General features: G+C 46.6%; 1 protein-coding gene across 1 annotated transcript in view; it reads right to left on the bottom strand.

Moving 5' to 3' along the window:
• The window catches only part of GOT2 (glutamic-oxaloacetic transaminase 2), an 88,969-nt gene that overhangs the window by 20,041 nt on the left and 43,588 nt on the right, over window positions 1–25,340 (bottom strand). Inside the window, exons 5-8 of the mRNA XM_029609237.1 lie at window positions 11,377–11,538; window positions 10,522–10,626; window positions 8,978–9,128; window positions 7,398–7,563 (exon numbers count right to left, since the gene is read on the bottom strand). Coding sequence (XP_029465097.1) covers window positions 7,398–7,563; window positions 8,978–9,128; window positions 10,522–10,626; window positions 11,377–11,538 — 584 coding nt within the window. The remainder of the gene's footprint in view (window positions 1–7,397; window positions 7,564–8,977; window positions 9,129–10,521; window positions 10,627–11,376; window positions 11,539–25,340) is intronic.

Genomic DNA, 25,340 nt, shown 5'->3' with positions numbered 1-25,340 from the left:
TTTGAGTCATTAAGGGAGCGGACAGTTCTACTCTAAGTATTTGCTGGTTTTCTGAACATCTCCACCGAGGACATGGAGGAGAATATGGAGGAGTTCGCTGGAAATGCAACCTGTACCCCTGTCAAACGATGAATAGGACCCATTGGTCCGAGGTGACTCAAATCCACCGGTGGCCCTCTACTGGAGGGCCGGTGTCCTGGGGTAGAAATTGCTGGCTCAAACTCCCTCGCCACCAGTCACAACCCCGTGGCGGGGTTCTGTGGTGAGGTAGGGGCATGTGGCTGTCATGCCCTTGGCCTAGCCGGTGTCTGCTAGGGTCTTGTTCTAGACTCTGGCAGATAATACTTTCGTGGCTGGTAAAATGGGCATCTTGTGTATTGCTGGGATGGATTTTTGCCAGAGGACTGGGGGTCCCAGGTGCTGGCCGATAACTGTTGAAGGGTTTTGTGATAATCCTTCAGTTGCGCTACTGCCTCTGATTCTGTCCGCAAAGAGATTCTCCCCTGTACAGGATAGGTCTGCTAGATGATCCTGTACTTTGGGTCGGAGGTCAGAAGCACGAAGCTAGGCCATGCAACGAGCCCCGATGCTGGCCACTGCAACTCTCATTGCGGTTTTAAACACGTCATATACAAAGCAGATGTCGTGTTTGTCACATTCAGGCCCTGTTGAATTACCTTTTGGAAATAGTCCTGAAACTGTTGTGGGAGGAGTTCTACCATATCCTGAACTTGCTTCCAGAGGTTTCTGGATTATTGGCCCATATAAAGATGACAGCAGGCAATCCTGGCTGCCAACACTGAGCGGTGGAATACCTGCCTTCCGAGAGCGTCCAGGGCTCTGTGCTCATGACCAGGAGAAACTGAAGCATGAGTATGTAACCTCTTTGCTTTCTTTAAGGCAGGTTCCAACACTACTGACTGATGTGGAAGTTGACAGAGTTGAACATGTGGTGGGTTGGACCAGATAGAGTCAGTCTTCTGGTTCACTGGTGGGATGGAGATGGGATGTTCCCAGAGTTGGATGACTAGCTCCTTGAAGATGCTGTGCACTAGCACAGCTATCACTTCTTTAGGAGCATCAACAAATGGAAGGACTTCCAACATTTTATGCCTGGAATCCTGCTCTGTTAAGAGTTGGAAAGACTCTGACTCCACCATGGCCTTTATAAATCCAGCAAAGGTCAGATCTTCTGGCGGGGACTTACGCCTCTCTTCTGGTGAAGAGGGTTCGGAGGGCAAGTCCTCAGATTCTTCTGTTAAGAAAACGGATGCCTCTCTCTCCCAAGGATCGTAGGGGGCATCTTCCTCATTCTGAATGCCTGGAGACATTTGAGGAGCCCACAATGGGGTTTTGTGCAGAGACCCCGATGGTCTCGGGGGCATCGATGGAAACTGTGTAGTTCCGAAGGCACCGGTGGGACCTGCCCCATAAGCATCAGGAACGCTGGGGGAATCAGCAGCTCTGATGGCATCTGGCCTGAAGGCCCCAGGAGGACTAGCACTAGCCGGGGCCTTGTGTGGCAGGGGCGCCATCGGCCCCAACGGACCTTTCTCAGAGGAATCGCTCACCGGGATAGACTATGGTGGCGGCTGCATCGATGCGCCCTTCAATAAAAGGGACTCAGGACATCGGGGCAGGCTGCGTCAGTAAGACACTGAGCAACAGGTCCAGCCACTCCAAAGGTGCAAGCACTGATTGAGCTGGCTCCTGCGGCAGTTCTGGTGGAAATGGAGGCTTGATGCCCTGCAGGGCCCAGCCAACCGCACATGTCTCTCCAACTCCTCCTCAAAGGCTGCCGAGGACAGGTCAGCTTGATGGGGAGGCAGTGGCAAAATCTGATTGCCCCCTGAACCATTGGGGGGGGGGGGGGCGGGCCGTAACTTCACCGGTATCGGTGGCGATTGCCGTGTCTTTCCTCTGGCTGTCCGGAGAACACTACATCCTCAGCTTGGGACAATTTCAGGGGATGCACGGACAATGTCTGTGCTTTCCCATGGTCAGACACCTGTGATGACTAGGACCAGTGACTTTCCTGGACTTTTCCCGGTGCTCAGCCCAGTCCTTCCCCGGAGCTAAGGGAGATGGTGAGGAACCCGACCTGGAATGTGAGGAAATCGATCTTGGATGGTCCCCCACCCCTATTTCCAGACCGGGAACCAGTAGCGGAGGGGACAGAGGGGGTTGTAAACGAGATGTCCTTACCCTTCGGTGTTGAATTCCTGGACACCGATGTCGACTGTTCTGATTTCTTGGCACCGAATAATTTTTCCATTTTATCTAGGCGCAACCGACAACCCTTAGGGGTCACCTGGGCACAAAGGTCGCAGCCACAGACAACATGCAACAACCCAGGAACAGGACACAGACCTTGAGGGGGTCCATGATGGACAGTCCAGGGGCACTGGGGGCAACGGCAGAAGCCAGGATGATGCCATGGGAAAAAACGCAGCACGCAATCAATAACCAGTGGCCACTGGGAGGCAGCACAGTAATCGACCGCAGACTACGAGAGAAATTTACCACAGACTGAGGAAAAAAAAACCTGAAAAAATGCAGTGGGATCCGACGGGACTCAGGAAGAAAAGGAAGACCATTTTCCACAGCAAAAAACTGAGCTCCACAGCTGCGAGGCTTCAGCTTCGTGGAAAAAGACACTGAAGAGGGACCCTGCTGGACACATGGATAGTGGCATGCTGGGCATGCTCAGTGTGTTGGTCAAAGTTTCCAGAAACTTTGACAAATGTTTTCCATGCCAGGCTCCATCTGATATCAACCATGTGTGAGGTTTACCATCCTGCTTGTCCTTGGAGAAAAAAATTCTCAAATTTTTTTTAAATGTGCTACTTGTAACTTCATGGAGTGCCCTGAAAGTCCCTGTATTATCCGAAAGAGTAAAATAAAGGATTCACATTTACCCATTCAAGTCCTTTTATGATTTTGTAGACCTATCATATCCCCTCTCAGCCGTCTCTTCTCCAAGCTGAACAGAGTCCTAACCTCTTTAGACTCTCCTTGCACTTCTCTGTACCTTCTCCAGTGCAACTATATCTTTTTTGAGATGTGGTGACCAGAATTGCACACAGTATTCAAGGTGCGGTCTCACCATGGTGCGATACAGAGGCATTATGACATCCACTTTTTTTTATTTGCCATTCCCATCCTAAGAATTTCTAACATTCTGTTGGATTTCAAAGAGACCTTAAGAGATAGAAAACCTACTGTCTTGAATCAGCTTCCAAACAATAGCTGAATGTAAATGTATGGACAAATCCACATTACAGCCTTGCAAATCACAATGGAAATCATGGTTAACATTATGAGTAGGGCTTCCGATTTTAGGTTTTAACCAATAAATCATCCCCATTGTTGAAAATAAAATAAAAAGGTTTATTAAATAAAACAGAAAAACACCACTTCCCCTAGTATACTTTTACCCCCTCCGTCGCCTACCCTGGATCCTCTGCTTTGTTTTGGTACCTTTTCCACACAGACTCCTCAGCTGCACAAATCTATGTATTTGAGTCAGCCAGAACAGGTGCCCAACAATAGTAACTGCCTGCGAAAACACCAATTTTTGATACCCTCAAATAACCTCTAATTAGCTGGAAAACTTATAAACACCTAAAATCAGAAGCCCTAATTATGAGTCCTGACATGTCTATCTAGTGTTAGAGCTGCTTAGGTATAACAGGAGATGTAATCTGATATCCAATTAGAAACTGTGTTTAGCTACAGCAAGCCCAGGCCTATTTGGATCAAAATAAAAGTTTGGAGGACTTTCTAAGTGCTTTGGTCTACTTCAAAAGAAGGTAATGGGGCTCACTTGCAATCCAGACCATGTAAGAATTGTTCACCTTTATAAGCATGGGATCTGGGAAAACCATTGGAAAGACTAAGGTAGGACTCAGACATCACTTTAGGCAGAAACTTAGTTGAGTGTATGCACCACTATTGAGATGAAACTGTGTGTAAGTTGGACAAGCCACTCACTCTGGGCTGAAGTGTCTAACAACAAGATGAACATCCAGGTCAGAAACCCAAGCTCACAAGAGTTCAGAGGCTCCAAAGGAGTTTACCTACTAGGTATCATGTTGAGGTTCCAAAATACTACAGATGGCTTGATGGGAAGCTCCAAATGAAGCAAGTCCTGCACGAATCTGACAACTAAAAGCTGAACAGAGACAGGACTACTTTTCTACATGCTGCTGCTAAGTACCAATTGCATTAAGATGTACCCTAAGAGTTAGTTTTTACTCCAGACTCAGAGATGAAAAAGTATTCAAGCAGCTCTTGTTTGGGACATGAGGAATCTAGGGCCCTGCTGTCACACCAGATGATAAACTTAAGATTTCCTGGTGGATTCTTTCCTGGAAGCCAAGAGGACATAAGATATTTAAGAAAAACCAAGGGAATGCATTATTTCACACATCAAGCTGAGAGAGCCAGGGTCTGGAGGTTGGTTTGAAGCAGCTTCCCTTGATTCCGAATGATCAGAACAGACTTCTGACTGGAAGTTTCTGAAGGAAGGGGAACTAAAAACTGCCTCAACTAAAATAGAGCTATAAGGATCTCAGTTCCTTGGTCTCTTCTGAATTTTATAAAGATTTTCACAACTACAGACATCAGAGGATATCCATACAGAAACCTGTCCCTCATTGAAGGGAGAAGGCATCTGACACTCATTTGCAATCTGATCCTCTTCTGGACCAATAGTTGCGAGCTTTACAGTTAACAAGTAGCAAACAGATCCATATCCTCTGTTCTCCACTTGCCACCAGCTGATCCAGGGACCGCTCATGGGGGGGGGGGGGGGGGGGGGGGGAATCCAACATTTGACTGATCTTGTGTGCCAAGGCATTGTCCTTCCCTGCCAGACATGTAGCTCAAAAGGTCATATTGTTGCACAAAGCACAGCTCCAAACTTGGACAGCTTCCTGACATAGGAATGAAGCTTTCTCCCTGTTTGTTCATGTTAAATTTGACTACTTGGTCGGCTGTCAAGACTAGGACAATTTTGTTGGCCACTTGAACTTTGAAAATCTTTAAAGCATTCAGAGCTATCAAAGGTTCCAGAAAATTAGTAGCATCTTTCCTGATCAGACCCAGAGCTTCAAGTGTGAAAGCCTTGTATGTTTGACCTCCTAGCTCAAGATAGAGGCATCCATTATCAGAACAATTTGGCATCAAGGAAACCGGAAAGGTAATTCACAGGTCAGATTCACATAGGTGGGTCACCAAGCCAGGGAGTCTGAGCAGGCCTGTGCCATTATTTTAGTCACTGAGTATCTTGGATACACTGGGATTGAGCTTGTTGCGTATGAAGATGTGCCACAAGTGTGATGAACTGCTGAAGCCATGAGACTCAACATCAAGATGTTTCAAGCCACCATTACCTTAGATATAATTTGATGACTCTTGAATGGAAGAAAAGGTTCTGCTAGAGTTGTGTCTAGGACAGCCCTAGCTGATAAAGTCCAATTGAAATACAATGTTAGAGTTGCTAGGATTCATCATAAATTATCTCAAGTTCAATCTAACACTCAGTGCATGGATTCTTCTGCTGGAGAGGTGCTCTTGACTAGTTAATCATCCACACAGGAAAGATACAAAAACTCCAGTCTGTAAATATGCTGCAATGTTTGCTATACATTTTGTGGATAAAAAAAAAATCACTTCCAAATGCTGCAATGTTTGCTGTACATATCTACACAGACTGGATTTTCTGTATTTTTCCATTCTGGGAAAAACATCTGCCAAAAAAGGTTCAGAGTCCTGACTAGCATCTTGGTGGCTCTTAGGAAAGATTCCTAGTTTTTCTGGTCATTTTTAGTTTGGCTTCAACAACTATGGGTCTTGCTGAATCCACAATCTTCCTGGACACGTATTTTGTAGCTGCTTTTTTTGACACAGGAAGTATAATTAAGTGAGATCTCCCTCATCTGCTTCTGTACATCATTTCCCTCTCCGTGGCTAAATGGTTGTGGCTTGGTGCACAGAGCATCTATGGCGATGTATTATTTCATGGTCTCAGAACAGACACGCTCAGGTCTAGGATGTGAATCTGGAAGAGTGGCTCTATCCACACCATCACTGATAAAGTGTTTGATGCAGACACTTCATCTTGGTGGAGGTCCCGAGAAAACCTTGAGGATCCTCCTGTTCAGCTCCTGCTTGAAGGTTGCTGATGTCAAAACTAGACACATAGTAGGCAAGATGACCTCCTCCTTGGTGACCAGAGGGTTGTAACAATGACAGTGGCATGAACCTCTGGAGATCAATATAGCTTACTCATAGGCATGCAGACAGTTCACCTCCTGACAAAGGGGGCAGGGCTGCTTCTGTGATCTCCATGCTCTTGGCCCCGAACACCAGGAAGGAATGACACTTTCACTCTGGTGCCTCCTAATGATGCTCGGTTTTATATCCCTTTGAGGCAAAACGCAGTATGAAGGAATGATTCTCCTTGAGTGGGAGGAGCTTCTCCTGGACATTTTTGGGTTTTGAATAAGAGGCAGTTGATTGACCCCCATAGCACCAAAAGACCACCAGCATATTTTGAGGCTACTGGGTCCTTTGATGCAGATACCCTCGCTATCGACAGAGCTGCATTGGTCTTCAATGTTATTCCAAGGATATCTAGGCACTTCCATCCTTAGACCTAAATAGCTCTAGGTGATATATTAGCAGAGATGCCACAACCAGACATATACTCTAACCCAAAATGATCCATCTTTGGACATCTATCAGTTGCAAGAGGGACATCATTTGAAGCTGCTAGTGTGCTTCTTTGACATGGTGAGAGAGATGCTGCAAAAATCAAACAATTCTGGCAGAAAATCTGCATAGAGTTGCTGAAAGCCACAGGGGAGATGAGAAGATAACTCAGGGGGGCACTGCAGCTGATGAAAAATGAAAAATTTAGGTAAATGCCACAAAACCTGTGTAGGGAAAATAATGAATAAGGCGGCCTGTAATTGCAAGAAGAGAAACATTTAGTAGGTTGAAAAGAGCAAGAAAAAGCCCAGCAATTGAAGAACCAGAAGAAAATGTTTCTGAACAGACTAGCAAAGGAAAAGGACAAAGTTACTCTCACAGCAGCTGTGTGGGATCTCCCAGCCTTCTAAGCTTAACTTTGCCAGACACGCTCCATGTTGACACCAGATGACATAACCCACTTATGTGGCTGATTACCCTGCTTGTCAATGAAGATTAGTATCTAGGGTCTACTTGTAAGTAGCTTAGATAGGTTAAGCACAAACGGTATTCAAAAGTGTGTGTGAAAGGGCAGGATAAGTTACTATTCCAGAGGCAGATCAGGATTGTGGCTATGATCCAGGTTCCACTGAGACAACAACTATGCTCATGTATCTGTGAGCACAGTAAGGAGATTTTACCATTCTGCACGCAGTTCTGGGGTGTTGAGGATCATAGCTGCAATCCGGGCTCCACTGAGGGGTGGGTTAGAGTACATGGGACGGATCAGGATCTTCAGCTGAGATTCCACCCTCTTTGCCTCGTCAGGGTCACTGCAGACCACAGTGAAAGCACCAACACGCTCACCTGGAAGGAAACATCAGTTAGCCACAGCAGCCTATGACTGAACAACAAATATGAATCAATAAGTAACAGGAACCACACACTAGCCAACATGCTGGTATACTAGAACTGCCTGCTGGGATACAATGTTGACAGGCAAGTAGACTATCAGTTGCCCTTAGAGGAGATCACGATTAGTGCTTATTTGTGAAAATGGAGGAAAGCACAAATCTACCTAAAATGCAATAGTACAGGTCTTATCCTCCACGCTTGCGACAACAGGAGCACATGAAAGCTTCCAGTTTCTAGAATAATTAATGCAGCTTACAGTTGCAGTACAGAACAAAAAGGTGAAAGCTGAATAGCAAACGTTTCTTCAAGCTTGGCAGTCATTTAACTAGATAATGATGGAAAATAGGAAAAAGTATGGCACTATCATTTGCTGGGATCCACCCGACTGGTTGAAAGATACATGGAGACTGAGCTTGCTCCGGGCAGTGCAGAAGACTCTGCTACTGTCTCCAGATATATTCTTTTACCCTGAAAGCTTCCAAACAGGGTCTCCTTTTTTTCAGACTAGCAGGGCTGGAAAAGCCAAGGGAGTGAAACGGAAATGAAGAGCAAACAAGATACACAACTGACATAAGCATGAACAACAACATTTAACACGCACCATGAAAAGTATAGCTCTCAACTGGCTGAACTTAAAGACATTTCTTCAATCCAACTCTGAAGGTACTATTACTTAAATTTAATACACATATAACTTTAAAGAAACCAAGCAGTTATATAAAAAATTACATAATCGCATCACACAGCAAACACACATACAACAAAAAAAAGTCATAAGACAATTACATAAAAAGCATTACCAAAAATAAAATCCATATAAGAATCCATCAAATTGGACACAGTACTCAAAACAGCCTAGTAGGCATCAATATGGATATCATAATCATACAAACAGTAAAAGGCCTTAGTGAGGCCTTCAAATATTTTTTAAAGTTCAAATAGTTCATGACAAATGTCAAGAGAAACATACATGTGGCCACCTCTAACATACAAGACCTAGCTAGCTGTACCTTGGATTTTTAACACTGAAATTTAAAGGGCAACACCCAATTGGAAAAACCTATCAGTAGGATTCAAAATGAGAGGAAAATATAACATTATGGCACCTCACTAAGCAAGCCCTTAACTTCAAAGTTTAAGCAGCAGCATCCTCCCACCCCCTGGGGTGGGAGAAAGAGTCCAACTTTAGTCATCTGTCTCCCCTTCAAGGAGATTTGTTACTGTAGGAATCCCAACTGCATGCATCCCAGCTCACCAGTCAAACAGAGAGGAGACTCTGCCTCTGCCCACAAAGGATAAAGTAGCAAGAGGCCAGGAAAGAAACCTCCTTGTTGTACCTCACTAAAAACCCCATGCTGTTACTCACCATATAAACCCATGTTCTTGGCAAAAGACTGCGCTATCACTACGCTGATGCCCTGCTCGATGAAGTGGCGCAAGGCCCAGGCATCCCGATTGATGTCACCACTGGCGAAGCCTTGGTATGCCATATCAAAGAAAGGGAAGAGCTTGCGTTTCTGTTGGCAAGAAAATAAGCAGCAAAATATGGTGAAATGGGGGAAGATTGCTCTGAACAGTAATAAATCCATACATTGCAGGTCAAGTCACAATGCAGAGAATACGATTGCTTAAGGAGATGTTTTTAAGCTATCAGCCACCAAGTAGTGAGAGATCCAACAAGAGGTAAGTTCCAGGCCCCATCTTACCCCTTCCACAATTGGTTGTGAATACTACCCTCTGCAGCATCCCTAGCTCTTGCCAGACAGAGCAGCAGAAACAGCTTTAAATGATGCTGTGTGATCAACTAGAATATTTTGTGTTTTTATAAACATTAGCTAATCAATTGTGGCTCTCATACAACCAACATCAAGTCTCTATTATAAATAAGATACTTAAGAACATGCCATACTGGGTCAGACCAAGGGTCCATCAAGCCCAGCATCCTGTTTCCATCATTGGCCAATCCAGGCCATAAGAACCTGGCAAGTGCCCAAAAACTAAGTCTATTCCATGTTACCACTGCTAATGGCAGTGGCTATTCTCTAAGTCAACTTAATAGCAGGTAATGGACTTCTCCTCCAAGAACTTATCCAATCCTTTTTTAAACACAGCTACGCTAACTGCACTAACCACATCCTCTGGCAACAAATTCCAGAGTTTAATTGTGCGTTGAGTGAAAAAGAACTTTCTCTGATTAGTTTTAAATGTGCCCCATGCTAACTTCATGGAGTGCCCCCTAGTCTTATTATCCGAAAGAGTAAAAAAACAATTCACATTTACCCATTCTAGACCTCTCATGATTTTAAACACCTCTATCATATCCCCCCTTAGCCGTCTCTTCTCCAAGCTGAAAAGTCCTAACCTCTTTAGTCTTTCCTCAGAGGAGCTGTTCCATCCCCTTTATCATTTTGGTTGCCCTTCTCTGTACCTTCATCGCAATTATATCTTTTTTTGAGATGCGGCGACCAGAATTGTACACAGTATTCAAGGTGCGGTCTCACCATGGAGCGATACAGAGGCATTATATGTGTTTTATTCACCATTCCCTTTCTAATAATTCCTAACAGATATTCCCTCAGATATTTTTGATATAGGTGCCATGAATTTCAAATCGGAATGCTTTTGGCATCTTAAGAAAGCATGTCATTCCTATAAGAAGTCTCCCTCACCCAATTGATCTATTACCAAATCTGTAGGGATCTTAATTTTCAGATTTTATTTTAATTTTTCCCAGGAATTTAAAAAAAATATTTATAGCAGAACTCTGTGAAAAACTTAATTTGTCATTTTTCCCCGATAACTATCATTTTTCCTTTTGTAATACACACAAATTCTTGGGAAAAATAAAAGCTGAAAATTGAAGTCCCTACCAATCTGTAAACAATTCATTAGTGACTCTTCCCATCTCACCTTTACTAGGGCAGCAAGCTCCTTCCATTGCTCAGGCCGGGGATCCACACCTGTGGGGTTGTGAGCACAGGCATGGAGGAGGATAATACTCTGCTCAGGGATTTTCTATTCAATAAAAAAAAAAAATATATATATATATATATATATATATATATATACACACAATTTAGAACCATTACAAGAAAATATTTCTGGCAAATCAAGATCTACATTGCTATTCTATTGCATCTAAATATGCTTGAATTGAGGCAGCAATCTGTATCTGGGCATACCACGAAATAACAGCTGGGAATTACTTTCTTCCTTCACCTATGAAAGGGAAGAATCCAAGTACATCTTGGTGATAGGATTGAGCTATGGCTGAAATGCTCTCTTTACTGTAAAGCAAAGCTAAATCAGACTGATGGGGGAAGGGAGACTGCTAAATCTCAGAGGGAAGCATGGTGCACTGCCAAACCTGACTGACGAGGAAGAATACAGCAGCACCTGAGAGCCCTAGGAACAGCCCTTAAATTGAGTAGGGGGGAGGGAATGAAACATTGCTAGCCTTTAAAGAACAAAGGATGCAACAGCCCTTTGACAGAGGAAGAGTGGAGCATCTTTTAAGTGATCTCGCATGCCCTGGAAGAAGCTGGCAGATCTCAGCATAAAGCGTTCTGCATGGGATGTGAATAGTAACATTACGTATACTGGAAAGAAAGGGCTACAGTACAATTTTCAGACCCTCTGTAAAGGCCACCTCTCGGGAAAGGGCACAATGGGGATCCAATGTCTTCAGCACGCAGGCCATATGCTAATTCTGTAACCTTCTCATTCTTTTACAATCGCCAATAGACGGCATTGACTCAGACTCACTGAAATGTCATCCAGGGCTCCAGCAGCATCAAAGCCACAAGTTTTGGGGTCGTAGTAGCGATACGCTTTTGGTTCTAGGCCAGAATCCCTGAAGAGTGCGGTGTGGTTACCCCAGGAGGGCTTAGGCAAATACACAGCACGGCTATGCTGGAAGAACCGTTGCTATATTAGGAAGAAAAAAAATAATTTATAGGTATTCAGCAAATAATCAGAGCTGTGCTTTAATGTAACAGCTGAGAAATAGGTCATGGATTACAAAACAATTTTCATTTTCAAAGAAACCAACAATTTAGTTCCAGTCAAACTTTCTTCAGGATTATAAACATGATGAAAAGCAAACCTGTAAACACTTTTGCAAGTTTCCATCACTACTTCAGTTCTTGTGGTGAGACATCTGAACGCTCCCATCCCACAAAAGTGCCATCTTCATGGGACTAGATGGATTTCACTCTGCAGGTTACCCCAAGCCGTTCTACCCCTAACATAAGGGTTGGGGGTATCCTGCACCAAGAGGCCATTACTACCATAAGCCACTTGCTGGGCAGACTGGATGGACTATTTGGTCTTTTTCTACCGTCATTACTACATATATATTTGATTAATGATCTGTTGCCAACACTTTCTGCACCTGCTAATTGTTTTATACAATTTAAAAAAAAAAATTCTCTTTTCCTCCACTTGCTCTCCCGCCCCCTTTGTTCCTTTTTTATTTCTCTGTAAGCTTTTGGTTGGGTGTACAGTGTCCAGAAAATATAAAATATTTACAGGATTCCAGTCGTACCTTTAAGAGAAGTGAATTCCACAGAGATGGTGCAAAGCAACTAAAAACACATGCATTGAATGGTGGAAGTTAGTTTGAGTACGGACTAGAGAGGAACATACTAGTAACAGCTGCTAAGACCATCATGGTGCTGACAGCAGTAAAGCAGTTGGAGCTTTGATTGGGGAGAGGGGATGTCAAGTTTCGAGTTTGTGCCAATTCAACCTCTTTGTGTCCAATATACGCACACAATATCCTCTTCAGAACAAATCCAGGATGTCACCTAATTGCTGTAGCAAATCCATGTAAGTTATTAAGTAATTATCCCCTTACAAATCTTTACTCCCCACCGTTCCTCTTTTTTCTCTCTCCCAGTTATCTTACCCCTGTTTTTTGTAGCTGCTTCCCCTTGCACCAGTTTAGTTCTACTGTTCTATGCACCCTTTGTTTCTATGTAAACCAGCATGATGTGACTTGTTCATGAATGCCGGTATATAAAAAACCTAAATAAATAAATAAAGCTATGTTGCCTCCTCTAGGGCAACACAGATCTGAATTAGGCAATAAAAGTCATAGTGTCCAAATCTTATAAGCCCTGAAGAACTTTGACAAATGCAACACAAATCAGGTCAAAGAAAGCTTATACTTTTTTTTTTTATAATTTCAAAGAGCATTTTAGGATTCAATAATCTGGCATGCACACCCATCCAATATATATATTTTAAATATGATACAGCATAAAAAAAAGCAATCAGTTTTGACATCCAAGTCCTTTGCTCACTTCAAATGAATATTTCTCAATGTGTGAAACAGTCATCATGCCATCATTTACTTTGTAACTATGTAGGCTGCACAAAGCCCAAGTGATATAGCCACAGCACTTTTTGAATTCTTCCATCCTCCATTTAAAAAAGAAGATTTCCCTGGACTTTTGCCCTCTCTGTTCCAACACAGGAAAAAATAAGGAACCCTCTTCTCTACACCTCTCTTACTTGCTACAGGACCTGTTACGGGTTGCGGCTCAGTGCAGAGAGCATCTTTGGCAATGTATTATTTTTTGGCCTCAAAACAGACACATTCAATTTTTACTAGGGTGTGACTCAGGAAGAGTGGCTCTATCAGCACCACCATTGATGACAAAGCATTTGATGCAGACACTCCATCTTGGTGGAAAGCCTGAGAAAGCCTGAGGAGCCTCCTGTTCAGCTCCTGCTTGAAGGTTGCTGATGTCAAAAAAGAAAATTGGTTCTTACCTGCTAAGTTTCGTTCCAGTAGTACTCAGGATCAGTCCAGAGAAGTGGGCTGTGTATCCCTACCAGCAAAGGGAGTCAGAACCAAAACATTGGGCACTGCCATATATACTAGAGTGCCACCTACAGTAAGCCAGTATTGTCCTGTACCCAAGCCCATGAGAACCTAAGTAAGAAGTGAGAGGTAGCACCAAAAACCCAGACTACCTCGCCGCTCAAGACAAAAATCAAAACTGAACGACTGCTCCAATAATCATACTTCAAAAAGGAGCCTCGTAAAATAAGCATAGGCAAACGCTAGCCAACACAGTCTTTCAGAATCTGAAGTAAGGGGTGGGCCTCTGGACTGATCCTGAGTACTACTGGAACGAAACTTACCAGGAAAGAACCAATTTTCTTTTCCCAGTATGTACAGGATCAGTCCAGAGAAGTGGGATGTACCCAAGCCACCCTACACTGGGCAGGAACCCGAAAGACCTGCACGCAAAACCCCTTCACCGAAGGGCGAGTCTGCCGCTGCCTTAACATCCAATCGATTATGCTTAGTGAAAGTGTGAAGAGAAGACCACACTGCCGCCCTGCAGATCTCTTGTGGCGACAGTAATAGACACTCTGCCCAGGAAGTAGCCTGGGCCCTAGTAGCATGAGCTCTGGGACCCGAGGGGACTTGCCGACCCCGAGCTATGTATGCTGAACAAATGGCTTCTCTAATCCAATGAGAGATGGTCGCCTTAGACGCTTTTATATCCCTTCTTCGGACTACCAAAGAGAACGAACAAATGGTCAGAACGTCAGAAATCATTGGTAACCTCCAGATACCGTAACAAGGCGCATCGAACATTTAAGTGATGAAGCTCCCTGTCCTGAGGAGAGTTCCGGGACCAATGTGGAAACTCCAGCAACTCCACTGTCTGATTTACATGAAAGGCTGTAACCACCTTAGGAACAAAGGACAGAACAGTATGCAACGACACCCGATAGTCGGAAATCCACAAAAAAGGATCTCTACACGATAGCGCCTCCAATTCCGAAATCCGACGGGCCGAGCAAATGGCCACTAAAAACACCGTCTTCAAAGTCAGATCCTTCAGGGAAGACCGGTGAAGAGGCTTGTACGGAGCGCCTCAGAACACCCGGGGCACTAAGTTCAGGTTCCAGTCCGGACTAACTGGTCTGACTGGAGGTCGTAAATGTTTGACCCCTTTCAAAAAGCGGGCAATGTCTGGGTGCACTGTCAAGGAATAGCCATTGAATTGGCCCCGCAAGGCACCCAGAGCCCCCACCTGTACCCGGAGAGAACTGAACGCCAAACCCTTAGCGAGCCCCTGTTGCAGAAAATCCAGCACCCGTGGGACCCCGACCGATAATGGGTCACAGTTCTGAAGGGTACGCCACGACTCAAAAACCTTCCAGACCCCAACATAGGCCATAGAGGTTGTCAGCCGTCATGCCTGCAAAAGAGGAAATGACTTGTTCGGAGTAGCCTTTTAAACGTAAACGTCACCTCTCAAAAGCCAAGTCGCAAGAAAGAAGTGATCCTCCTGGTCCGAAAATATGGGTCCTTGTCGAAGTAGACGCGGCAGATGGGCCAGCGGTAATGGTCCTTCGAGAGCCAAACGCACGAGATCTGCAAACCATGGCCTGCGCGGCCACTCTGGTGCCACCAGTACCACCCGTCCTGGGTGGAGTTCTAACGGACGAAGAAGCCGACCTATGAGAGGCCAGGGAGGAAAGGCATACAGAAGAATTCCTGTGGGTCACGGACACACGAGAGCGTCGATGCCCACAGATCCCTGCGACGACTGAAGAAACGCTCTGTCTTTGCATTTGACTACATCGTCATCAGGTCCAACTGAAGTACTCCCTATCTGGCACAAATGCAGTTCCAAGCGTCGGCCGACAGCTCCCACTCCCCTGGATCGAGTTTGTCTGCTGAGAAAGTCCGCTTGAACGTTTTCTACCCCCGCAACATGAGATGCGGCGATGCCCCCGAGATGATGCTCCGCCCAGGTGAACAGGCGGGCCTCTAGTGCCACCACAGGACTGCGCGTGATGCCTTGTCGGTTTATGTACGCCACTGTCTTCGCATTGTCTGAGAAAACTTGCACCATTTTGCCATTAATCCAGGGGAGGAAGGCTTGCAAGGCCAGCTGCACTGCCCTCGTCTCGAGACGATTGATGGACCACAAGCTTTCGGTCTCTGACCAGAGACCTTGAGCTGACTTCTCTCCGCACACCGCTCCCCAACCGGTGAGGCTGGCATCGGTGGAGATGATCAGCCAATTCGGGGTGTCCAAGTCCACCGACCCCCGCTCCAGATTGTCACGAGACAAGCTACCATGACAGACTGGCTCTGTATTCCCGAAGGAGTGGCATTGGTAGATGAAATTGTTCAGTCACTGGACTCCACTGAGCCAACAGTGCACGCTGTAACGGCCGTAAGTGAGCAAATGCCCAGGGAACCAAGCCCAAGGTGGAAGCCATGGAGCCCAGGACCTGAAGATGATGCCACACTTTGGGAGACAGTCTCCAAAACAGGGAATGGACCTGGTCTTAAAACTTCACTATTCGATCCACCGATAGAAACACTTTGCCTCGTAATGTATCGAATTGAGCTCCCAGATAAACCAGCTCCTGGATGGGTTCCAAGTGACTTTTCTGGACGTTGACCACCCACCCTAACGACTGCAACGTGATCATCACCGTGTGGACCAACCTCTCGCATTCCTCCTGAGACTTTGCGCGAATCAGTCGTCCAGGTACGAATGTACCAAGATCCCTTCCTTCCGAAGGAATGCTGCTACCACCACCATCACTTTCGTGAACGTTCAGGAGGCTGTGCTGAGACCAAAGAGAAGGGCTCGAAACTGAAAATGTTGTCCCAACACCTTGAAACGCAAGAACCTCTGGTGACTCAATCGGATAGGTATATGACTATACGCTTCCGTGAGGTCCAAGGACGCCAAAAATTCTCCTTTCCAAACCGCCATCACCATCCGCAAAGCTTCCATCCGGAAACGTGGAATTCGAAGGCAGCGGTTCACCTTCTGCAGGTCGAGGATGGGGTGAAACGTGCCCTCCTTTTTGGGGACCACAAAATAAATTGAATAACGGCCCCAGCCCCATTGCGCCTCCAGAACTGGAACAATCGCTCTGAGGTAGAGAAGTCGTCGCAGGGTAACCTGGACTGCCTTGTGCTTGCTGAGGGAGGCCACCTGGGACTCTACAAAGACCTCCCGGACCGGCTGCGAGAATTCCAAAGCGTAGCCGACCCGGATGACCTCTAAGACCCAGCAGTCTGATGTAATCCTTGCCCATTCCGTGTAAAAGTTGGATAATCTGCCTCAGACAGCTTCTATGACGGAATGGATGTTCGTGGCTTCATTGGGAGGGCTTGCTGGCTCCGGTATCCAGACGCCCCGAGTCTCTCCCGGGACGACGATCCCTGCGAAAGGACTGTTGACAACCTGGTGTCGGCTTTGAAGAGGTCGTTGTAGTATATCTACTAGTCCTGTATCAACGGCTGTCCCGAAAACGAGTTCAAGGTGGAAAGTTCTTCTTAGAAGATTTGGTAAACGATTGCCCTTTGATTCCACCAACAACTTTACCAATTGGTCCAGGTCCTCTCTGAAAAGAAGCTTGCCCTTAAACGGCAGATTGCACAGCTGGGATTTAGAAGACAAATCCGCCGCCCAGTTCCTCAGCCAGAGGAGCCGTCATGCGGAATCCATGGACACCATACTTCTCGCCGAGGTCCACACCAGATCATACAGCACATCTGCTACATAAGCGATACTGGCCTCTAAACAGGCAGACTAACGCCCAGCTGCTGCTGGCACCGGCACTGACCGTAGTCTCCTGAACCCAACACAGGCATGCTCTCTGCACGAGGCTAGCACAGATCACCGCGCGTAAACTCAGAGCTGTGACTTCAAAGGCCCGCTTCAACTGGATCTCCAGCTTCCGATCCTGCACGTCCTTCAGAGCTGCCGCCCCAGCCACCAGGACTGTTGTCTTCTTAGTGACCTCAGCATCCACCTTAGGAACCTTGAACAGATCCAACACGTCCGTTGACAGGGGATATAGCTTCGCCATCGCTCTGCCGACCTTCAGTCCAGCATCAGGAGCCTCCCACTCCCTGTTCACCAGCTTTCATACTTTCTTCGGCAAAGGAAAGGAAGTAGTGGGGCCCCCTAATGCCATCTAGAACGGGATTAACCCCTTCATTGTCCGATTCTTCCTGGGAAATCTTAAGCTCTAGCACCTCCAAAACTTGAGGAATGAGAGGGCGCAGCTCATCACTTTTAAAGAGTCGGACCACACTGGGATCGTCACCCTCCATTGACAGGGTCTCCGGGTCATCAGAAACATCAGTATCCACATCTGCCTGGTTCAGGTCTGTCCCGCAGTCACCCCCGTGAGTGGAGCCATACCTGATCCCAGGCTCGGGCCCTGAGGAGCCTGTGCCTCAAATCTCTTGGATGGGGCTGATCCACGGGGAGTGGACCTGAGTCTGCACCCCGAGTTTATTTCTCCGGTGGGTGCCCTACGTCCCCTTGGGGACTGGGCCACTTAACCGGTGCACGCTTGCGAGCCAAAACCGCCTCATGCATAAGGAGTACAAATTCCGGGGAAAATCCCTCCGGACCCCCCTCCCCCTCTGGGGGGGGTGACTGGGGGCACTGTGCCATCACTCCCTATGGAGTCCGCCCCTATAGGTGCCAAAACGGGAGGCGTATCCTCCACCTGTGTCCCTTTCTAGGACACCTGGCCCTTCTGCCCGGGAAGGGCCCTCCGACCCCAAGGAGTCCCCTTGGGGTCGGAGGGCCTGACTGCATGTACCACACACGTGGCAGGCCGGTGATTTTGAGCGTGGACCCATCGGGAAAGGTGCGCCGCCACGCGGTGCTAAGAGGGAGAAGGCCGTGAATATCCAACACCTGCTCACAGCCGCGACGCGGGAAATCCAGGCCAGGAAGCAGCAGCCAACTACAGGGGAGAGAGCGCAGCCGCGACATGGGAAAAATTAACAAGACAAAGGTCGGATTAAAGCTGGCAAAAAAATGATGAAAACCCCCACTCAGCTCAGTCACGACAAAAGAGCACCAAGAGGAGGAAAGGAAGAAAGGAAAAAAAAAAAATCTGTTCCTGTCAAGGCACCCGCAGCTGCGAAAGGATCCCAACCGGGTCTGAAAAAAGTCACCCCTTCTCCTTTGATGTCACCTGGAGCCCCAGGAGCGGAAGGAACACCATGCTAACAGCCTTCCGTCCCGGTCTTAGCAGACCCGATCCCCCTGTGCCGACTCCTTACCTCCGATCCGAAGGCAGCCGGCCAGACTCGCAATAATGAAACTTTGAATGCTTTTTTTTTGTGAATAAACTTTACTCAAGATGCTGAAGCAGGGATCGAGGGAGCAACTGTAGCAAGGTCAGTGGGGAGTAACCAGGAGCCCCTGGAAGTCACCTACCGACCTGAGGCAGGCGAGACTCAGACAGGGATTCCCAATCCCCCGGATGCCTGGCTTCCACCGAGGGACGGCCCACAAAGGTGCCTAACACCTCAGGAAGCGCCACAAGTTCAAGAAAAAATGCTAACTGAAAAAACCTAAACTACAAAACTGCAGGAGTGTATCTCTACCCTCTGCTGGACTCAGAGGAATACTGGCTAACTGCAGGTGGCATTCTGGTATATATGGCAGTGCCCAAAGTTTTGGTTCTCTGACTCAGTCTGCTGGTAGGGATACACAACCCACTTCTCTGGACTGATCCTGTACGTACTGGGAACTAGAGATACAGTAGACAAGATGACATCTCCCTTGGTAACCAGAGGGTTGTAACAATGACTGTGGCATGAACCTCTGGAGAACATTATAGCTTAGAGGCATGGAGACAGTTCATCTCTTGATGGAGGAGGCAGGGCTGCTTCTGTGATCTCCATGCTCTTGGCCCAGAGCACCAGGAAGGAATGACACTTTCACACTCTGGCACCTCCGAATGATGCTCAGTGTTATATCCCTTTAAGGACCTCTTAATGGGTTTGTTTTGATACCACTGCTGGCTATTGCAACTTGCCTAGCTTGTCTTTAGGTGGGATGGATGGTGTTTCTGAGCCTCCTGCCTCCCACCCAGAGTTGGAAGTTTCTCCAAGTCTAGGGCTGTAAGGACCTGAAGGTGTCCTGAGACAGAGTGTCTGGTGCGGAGTTGTCCTGAAGGATTTGGCGATTTAAGAACATGTTTGGGGTGTGCACTTCAGCAACCCTGCAGCTTCCCTAGGTTTTGTTGATGAGCTGGTGGCCAACTGAGCACTAGCACAGCTCCTGGACGATCTACCAGTTGCAATGTTTGGTGAGGGGAGGGGATTTTCCTCAACACTGGCTGCTCATACTTCTGCATCTGCTGGAACTGTTGGGTGTATTCTAGATGCTCTCCAACTTCTGTCCTCTATAACATGTGCCAGACTTACTTTCATACAGTTTTGTAGCAAGAAGGCAATGACTTGAGTGAAATAACTGAACATGCTCACTTTAGTGTGTACATGCTATTTAGCCATTGCATTTTCAGGTTAATGTGCATGACAACAGCATGGACACCATCGAAGACAAATTTTACTACACACATTAAGTGGGATGCTAACATGCATGTTAAATTTTTACTTTGAGGTATAAGTTTTATTGCATTGGCCTCAAAGTGTAAAGACTAATAAGTGCTGGATAAACAAAGTAGGTAGTTTACTGAGTCTTTGTATAATGGAAACCAGATTTGAAGTGTAACCATCCAAGGTTATAATCACTTAAAAGAAGTCACAGTACAGAAATGTGATGGAGTAGTTCTTTTAGAAGGAAAATAATATAGCCAATGAAATAAAAAGAAAAGCTAGGAGAAACTGAATTTAAGTTTTGCCAGAGCAACTCAAAGTAAATGTGAGGCACCATGAGCTGGAGTTAACATGGTACCATGCTCCTAGCCCCCTCATATAGAATCTCTCCTTGGCAACACTAATCTGAGAACCTAAGCTAATGAGCATCAGACAAGAGACTGCTGGGAATCCTAGGGAAGGAAGAGAAAAGGGGCCAGGAGGAAGTGAAGAAAGAAAGATCTGTACTGTAGAGCTTATCATCAGCATTTCTATCCTCTTGAGGTGTTGAGAATATACTTAAAGGATCCTTTTGTTCAATTCCTCCTCAAAAACTGCCAAGGCCAAAATAGAAGGGGTTTTCAGTAAGAGATGTCTTTCCAGGTAGCCAAGATGTTGATGTCTTCACCTGATGCTTGGTGCCAACTCCCCTTGATCCAAATCCAAACCCAAGAAACCCTGCTCATGAGTTCAGTAGAAAGGTTCCCTTCTCCTGGGGCTTATTTCGACCCCTCAATGTAGAAGGGCCACCAGCAGCTAGTGCAGCTCCTGGGTCCTTCGATACTGAAGCCTTCACCACTGAAGGGGGGAACATTGGATTTTGATGTCTTCCTGAAGATTTAGAAAATGTATTTTTATGTTTGAAAATATATTGCCCACTAATTAACAATCCATGCTCAAGAACTCTGAAGACCACCACCTAAAATAGTAGTGCAAACAAATATACAAGATAAAAAATATCCCAAATTCCCAATAAATGTCATCTTCAGAGCTTAATAGTTCTAGAAGACCATCTTTGAAATGCCACAGGCAGAAACTTCAAACTCTAAACCCAAACTATGCATGCCATTGACATAATGATCTGTGATGGACATTTTATAATTACAGTAAGAGCATCTCTAAGTCACTGGCTTTCTTCTCAGCCATGGACAGAAAAAAAGAGGTCTCAAATTAGTCTCACTTTCTGAAGAAAAAGGAGCCAACTGAGGTAGTTACAGTGACAGCTCCAAGGGACTTCAAAATAAATCTCAAACTGGGTGACTGAGGGTGGTGGTGGGGGGGGGGGGAACAAAAAACAAAACACCACCCAAAACTTAGGAAATGGCAAAACAAAGTACCAATGAGAGAAAAAAAAAATAAATCAATACTAAGGAAGCCCAACTGTGGCAAATAACTTTCCTTAGTAGGAATAAAAGAGCATCTGAATTATCTGTGAATAAAAAAGGACTTCAGGGTCTGGCTGGCAGATCAATATGACACTCAAAATAGATAGCAGAAATGGGCTAGTTCATAGTTCCCTGCCTTTAAAAGTACATAAGCAGCTATCTTATGTAATCATGCCCTGGAAGGACATTACATGGTCTTGGAGTGCCTTATGTATGGGAAGCACTTTGCCCTGGCTAATGTTTGTGGGCCAAATGAAGGTCAGAAAACCTATTAGAAGGGGAGGAAGTGACGTCACTTCCCATGCCGGCTGCCTCTTAACGGAGCTCCCGTTCCCCGGAGCGATTTAGCCCCTTTTCGCCGCGATTGCCCACGCGAAACTGAGCGTTTTTACCCGATCCTGGCAGTGGAAGCAAGCGGGCACATGACGGGTAAAAAAAACAGATTGACTTCCAGAAGTTTTCCTATACTAAAGGGGGAGAAGTGTCGGCACCGCAGGATCCCAAAATGGCGGACGCACGTGATTCGGCGAGCTCCGGGGGTGAAGAGGGGCCCTCTGACACCCTGGACTCATCGCTGCCATCTCGCTCCGAAATGCGCTCATGGTTCACGGAAATAAGGCAAGACATAAAATCTTTTAAAAAGGAAATTGCTGTCACCCTGCAAGAGATGAGGGAGGACCATGCGGACCTGTGCCGCAGGATAGATGAGGCGGACACCCGGTTGGATGACCATGAGGAGCGTTGGACTCACCAGCATAAGGAGGTGGCCGCTCTCAAATCCTCACAGGGGGAGCTCGAGGATAAACTGGAAGACCTGGAAAACAGGTCCCGGAGGTGCAATCTGCGCTTCAAGGGCATCCCTGACACTGCTGAATACTCTGACTGTCCTCTGATTATACAGCAAATTTGTACTCTGATTCTTGGCGAGGCTGGAGCAGCTGGCGGTACTGGCGGATCTTCTCCTCCGGACTCCCGGATTGACCGAGCTCATCGGACCTTGGGACCCCGGACTGGCAACCGGCCACGGGATATCGTTGTTTGCTTTCACTCCTTTACCTATAAAGAACAAATTGCTACTGCAGCAAGAAAACACCGCACCTGGTCCTGGAATGATCATGAAATTTCTGTCTATGCAGACCTGGCCTCCAGCACCTTACGGAAGCGCTTCGAGTTCCGGCCCATCACCTCAGCATTATCAGCATCCATTCGTTACCGGTGGCTATTTCCTTTCAGCTTATGGTTCCAAGTTGAAGGCCGTTCCTTTAAAGTACGCACTCTGGAAGCCGCGGCACAGGCCTTGAAAGAGGCAGGCCTAACGGTGGACCTTTCTGGCTTAAAAACTGCTGTTGCCACGACCTCCAAGCCTGCAGCTCCTCGTTGGCAAAGGGTTGCTAAAGGTGGCCACAGACTGCGCAGAAACATCAGCGGAGACCTGCGGTCCGACTCTCTTACCTGAATTCCTGGACTGTGCTGTTCTTAGTGATGATCCAGTTTTGTTTTTGCACTATGGCAGGGACATGCGGGAGTACTTTAGCTCCTCGGGTTCCTTGGTTATATTGTTCCGTGGGTAATCTCTGTTACAGCCATGTTAGCACTTGTTTCTAACTTTCTTTTTCAGGCTCTGGGGAGGGGAGGTTCCTTCACCCGGTATGGTGACTTCCTCCCATTATTTCCAGGAACGAGTAATTCCTTCCTGGGTGGCTTCGGGGATGATGGGGGAGGGGGGAGGGGTGTTTTGCCTCAATTATGTGTGTCTTGCTATTAGGTTTGGTGGGGGGGGCGGATCTTTTTGGGGGCTCACTCCCTGGTTAGTAGGGGTTAGGTATATGTTCTGGTGGGTGGTAGGTTACACTAACCATGACTACAGTGACATTTGCCTCACTTAATGTGAAAGGATTAAATTCAGGGCGCAAGCGTCGGCTTCTGTTCCAGGAGATGGGGAGGTTATAAGCTGATGTGATTTTCCTGCAAGAAACTCATCTTAGGCAGCGCTATGAGGGTCTTTTACGCTCTACTGCTTTCCCTAACCAATATTGGGCCGCGGCAACGCCCGCTTCCAAATATGCTGGGGTGGGAATACTCATACGTGGCTTGGTACCTTTTGAGCTTCGTGGCTCATATTCGGATCCCTCCTAGGGGGGGAAGCTTTTGCCTTTTGCTCTGTATATGGCCCGACCTCTCACGAAGCAGAGTTTTATGACACACTATATTCAGTTTTGCAAGACAAAGCGGAGGGCAGTGTCATATTGGGGGGCGATTTCAATTTAACACTCAACCCGCAGGCAGATAATTCTACTGGAACTAGCTCTGATTCCACCCGGTCTCGGAAAGCTCTTAAACACATTCTCACCTTGATTGCGGGGGTGGATGTTTGGCGTGCCCGCTTTCCCAATTCTCGCTGCTATTCTTATTACTCAACTCCACACAACACCTACTCCCGTATTGATATGTTTATAATCGATAAAGCGAGAATCACGGCTGTGCGGGAGGTGGATATTGAACCTATCGTGTGGTCTGACCATGCTCCTATTTTGTTCAGGTTGCGTTTGCAACAACATGATCCCGGTCATAAGTACTGGCGTCTTAATGACTCGCTTTTAGAAGATAGTGCATTTCACAAACAACTGGTGTCCGAGATACAGGAATATACCAGGCTCAATGATGTAGGGGACGTTACCCCGGGGACATTATGGGAATGTCTGAAATGTGTTCTTAGGGGATCCCTAATAGCCAGAGCGACTTATGTTAAAAAACAGAGGGAGGGGGAGCGCCAGACGCTACTGACTACCCTGCGGAAGCTAGAACGGACGCATATGCGTGGTACGGCTTCCTCTACCTTGAAAGGGTCTATTCAGGAGCTTAAAGATCGTATAATGGCTCTGGATTCGGCCAAAATCGCTCATCAGTTGGAGCTTGCTAAACAAAAATTTTTTGAAGGCGGAAATAAAGCCGGTAGATACCTTGCCCAAACACTTAAACGCAAACGCTCCCAGGCCTTTATCTCTAAACTCAAAACTCACAAGGGGCAGATGCTTACCGATGACTCCTCCATTAGACAGCGCTTTCACCAGTTCTACTCTCAATTATATAGTTGTGATCCCACTATACAGGCGGGTACCATTGCAGCCTATCTATCCCAAACTCCACTTCCTACTTTAACGTCTGCCCAAAGGCAGTTTCTGGATAAGGATATCACCGCCTTCGAGCTGGAGGAGGCTATTCATTCTCTTAAGCTGGGAAAATCTCCGGGGCTCGATGGCTATACCCCGAGGTTTTATAAGAAATTTGCCACGGCGTTGTCGCCCCTACTACTAAGGTATTTTAACTCTTTACGGGCAGGGGCTCCCTTATCTGCCTTAGCAAATACAGCGGGGATCACGCTCTTGGCGAAGCCCGGGCGTGACCCCACAGTTTGTGGGTCGTACAGACCAATCTCCCTTTTAAATATCAATGTTAAGTTACTAGCTAAAATCTTAGCTAACCGCCTGAATTGTTTTATTGCTCAACTGGTACATGTAGATCAGGCGGGGTTCATTCCCGGAAGAACCACTGCGGACAATGTCCATAGAATTTTAGATGCCATCTGGGCCGTACAGAGGCACCACATCCCAGCCTTAGCCTTATCCATCGACGCTGAGAAGGCGTTCGATATGGTACATTGGCCTTTTCTTTTTCAAACGCTAGAGGGCATGGGATTTGGTGCTTTCTTTTTGACCTGGCTCCGCCAACTGTATGATTCTCCCAGAGCCTGTTTGAAGGTTAATGGGGGTTATTCCGCGCCTTTCCCTGTCCAAAGGGGAACTAGGCAAGGATGTCCCTTATCCCCACTACTTTTTGCCCTTTTTCTTGAACCCTTTGCCATTAATGTCCGCCGCAACCCCAGTATCACTGGCGTCGAGTTGGGTGCTACCTCTATTAAGGGATCCCTTTATGCT

The sequence above is a fragment of the Rhinatrema bivittatum genome, chromosome 7 (assembly GCF_901001135.1).
Source record: "Rhinatrema bivittatum chromosome 7, aRhiBiv1.1, whole genome shotgun sequence".
In the NCBI taxonomy this organism is placed as follows: domain Eukaryota; kingdom Metazoa; phylum Chordata; class Amphibia; order Gymnophiona; family Rhinatrematidae; genus Rhinatrema; species Rhinatrema bivittatum.
This window is presented reverse-complemented; position numbering and strand designations above follow the sequence as displayed.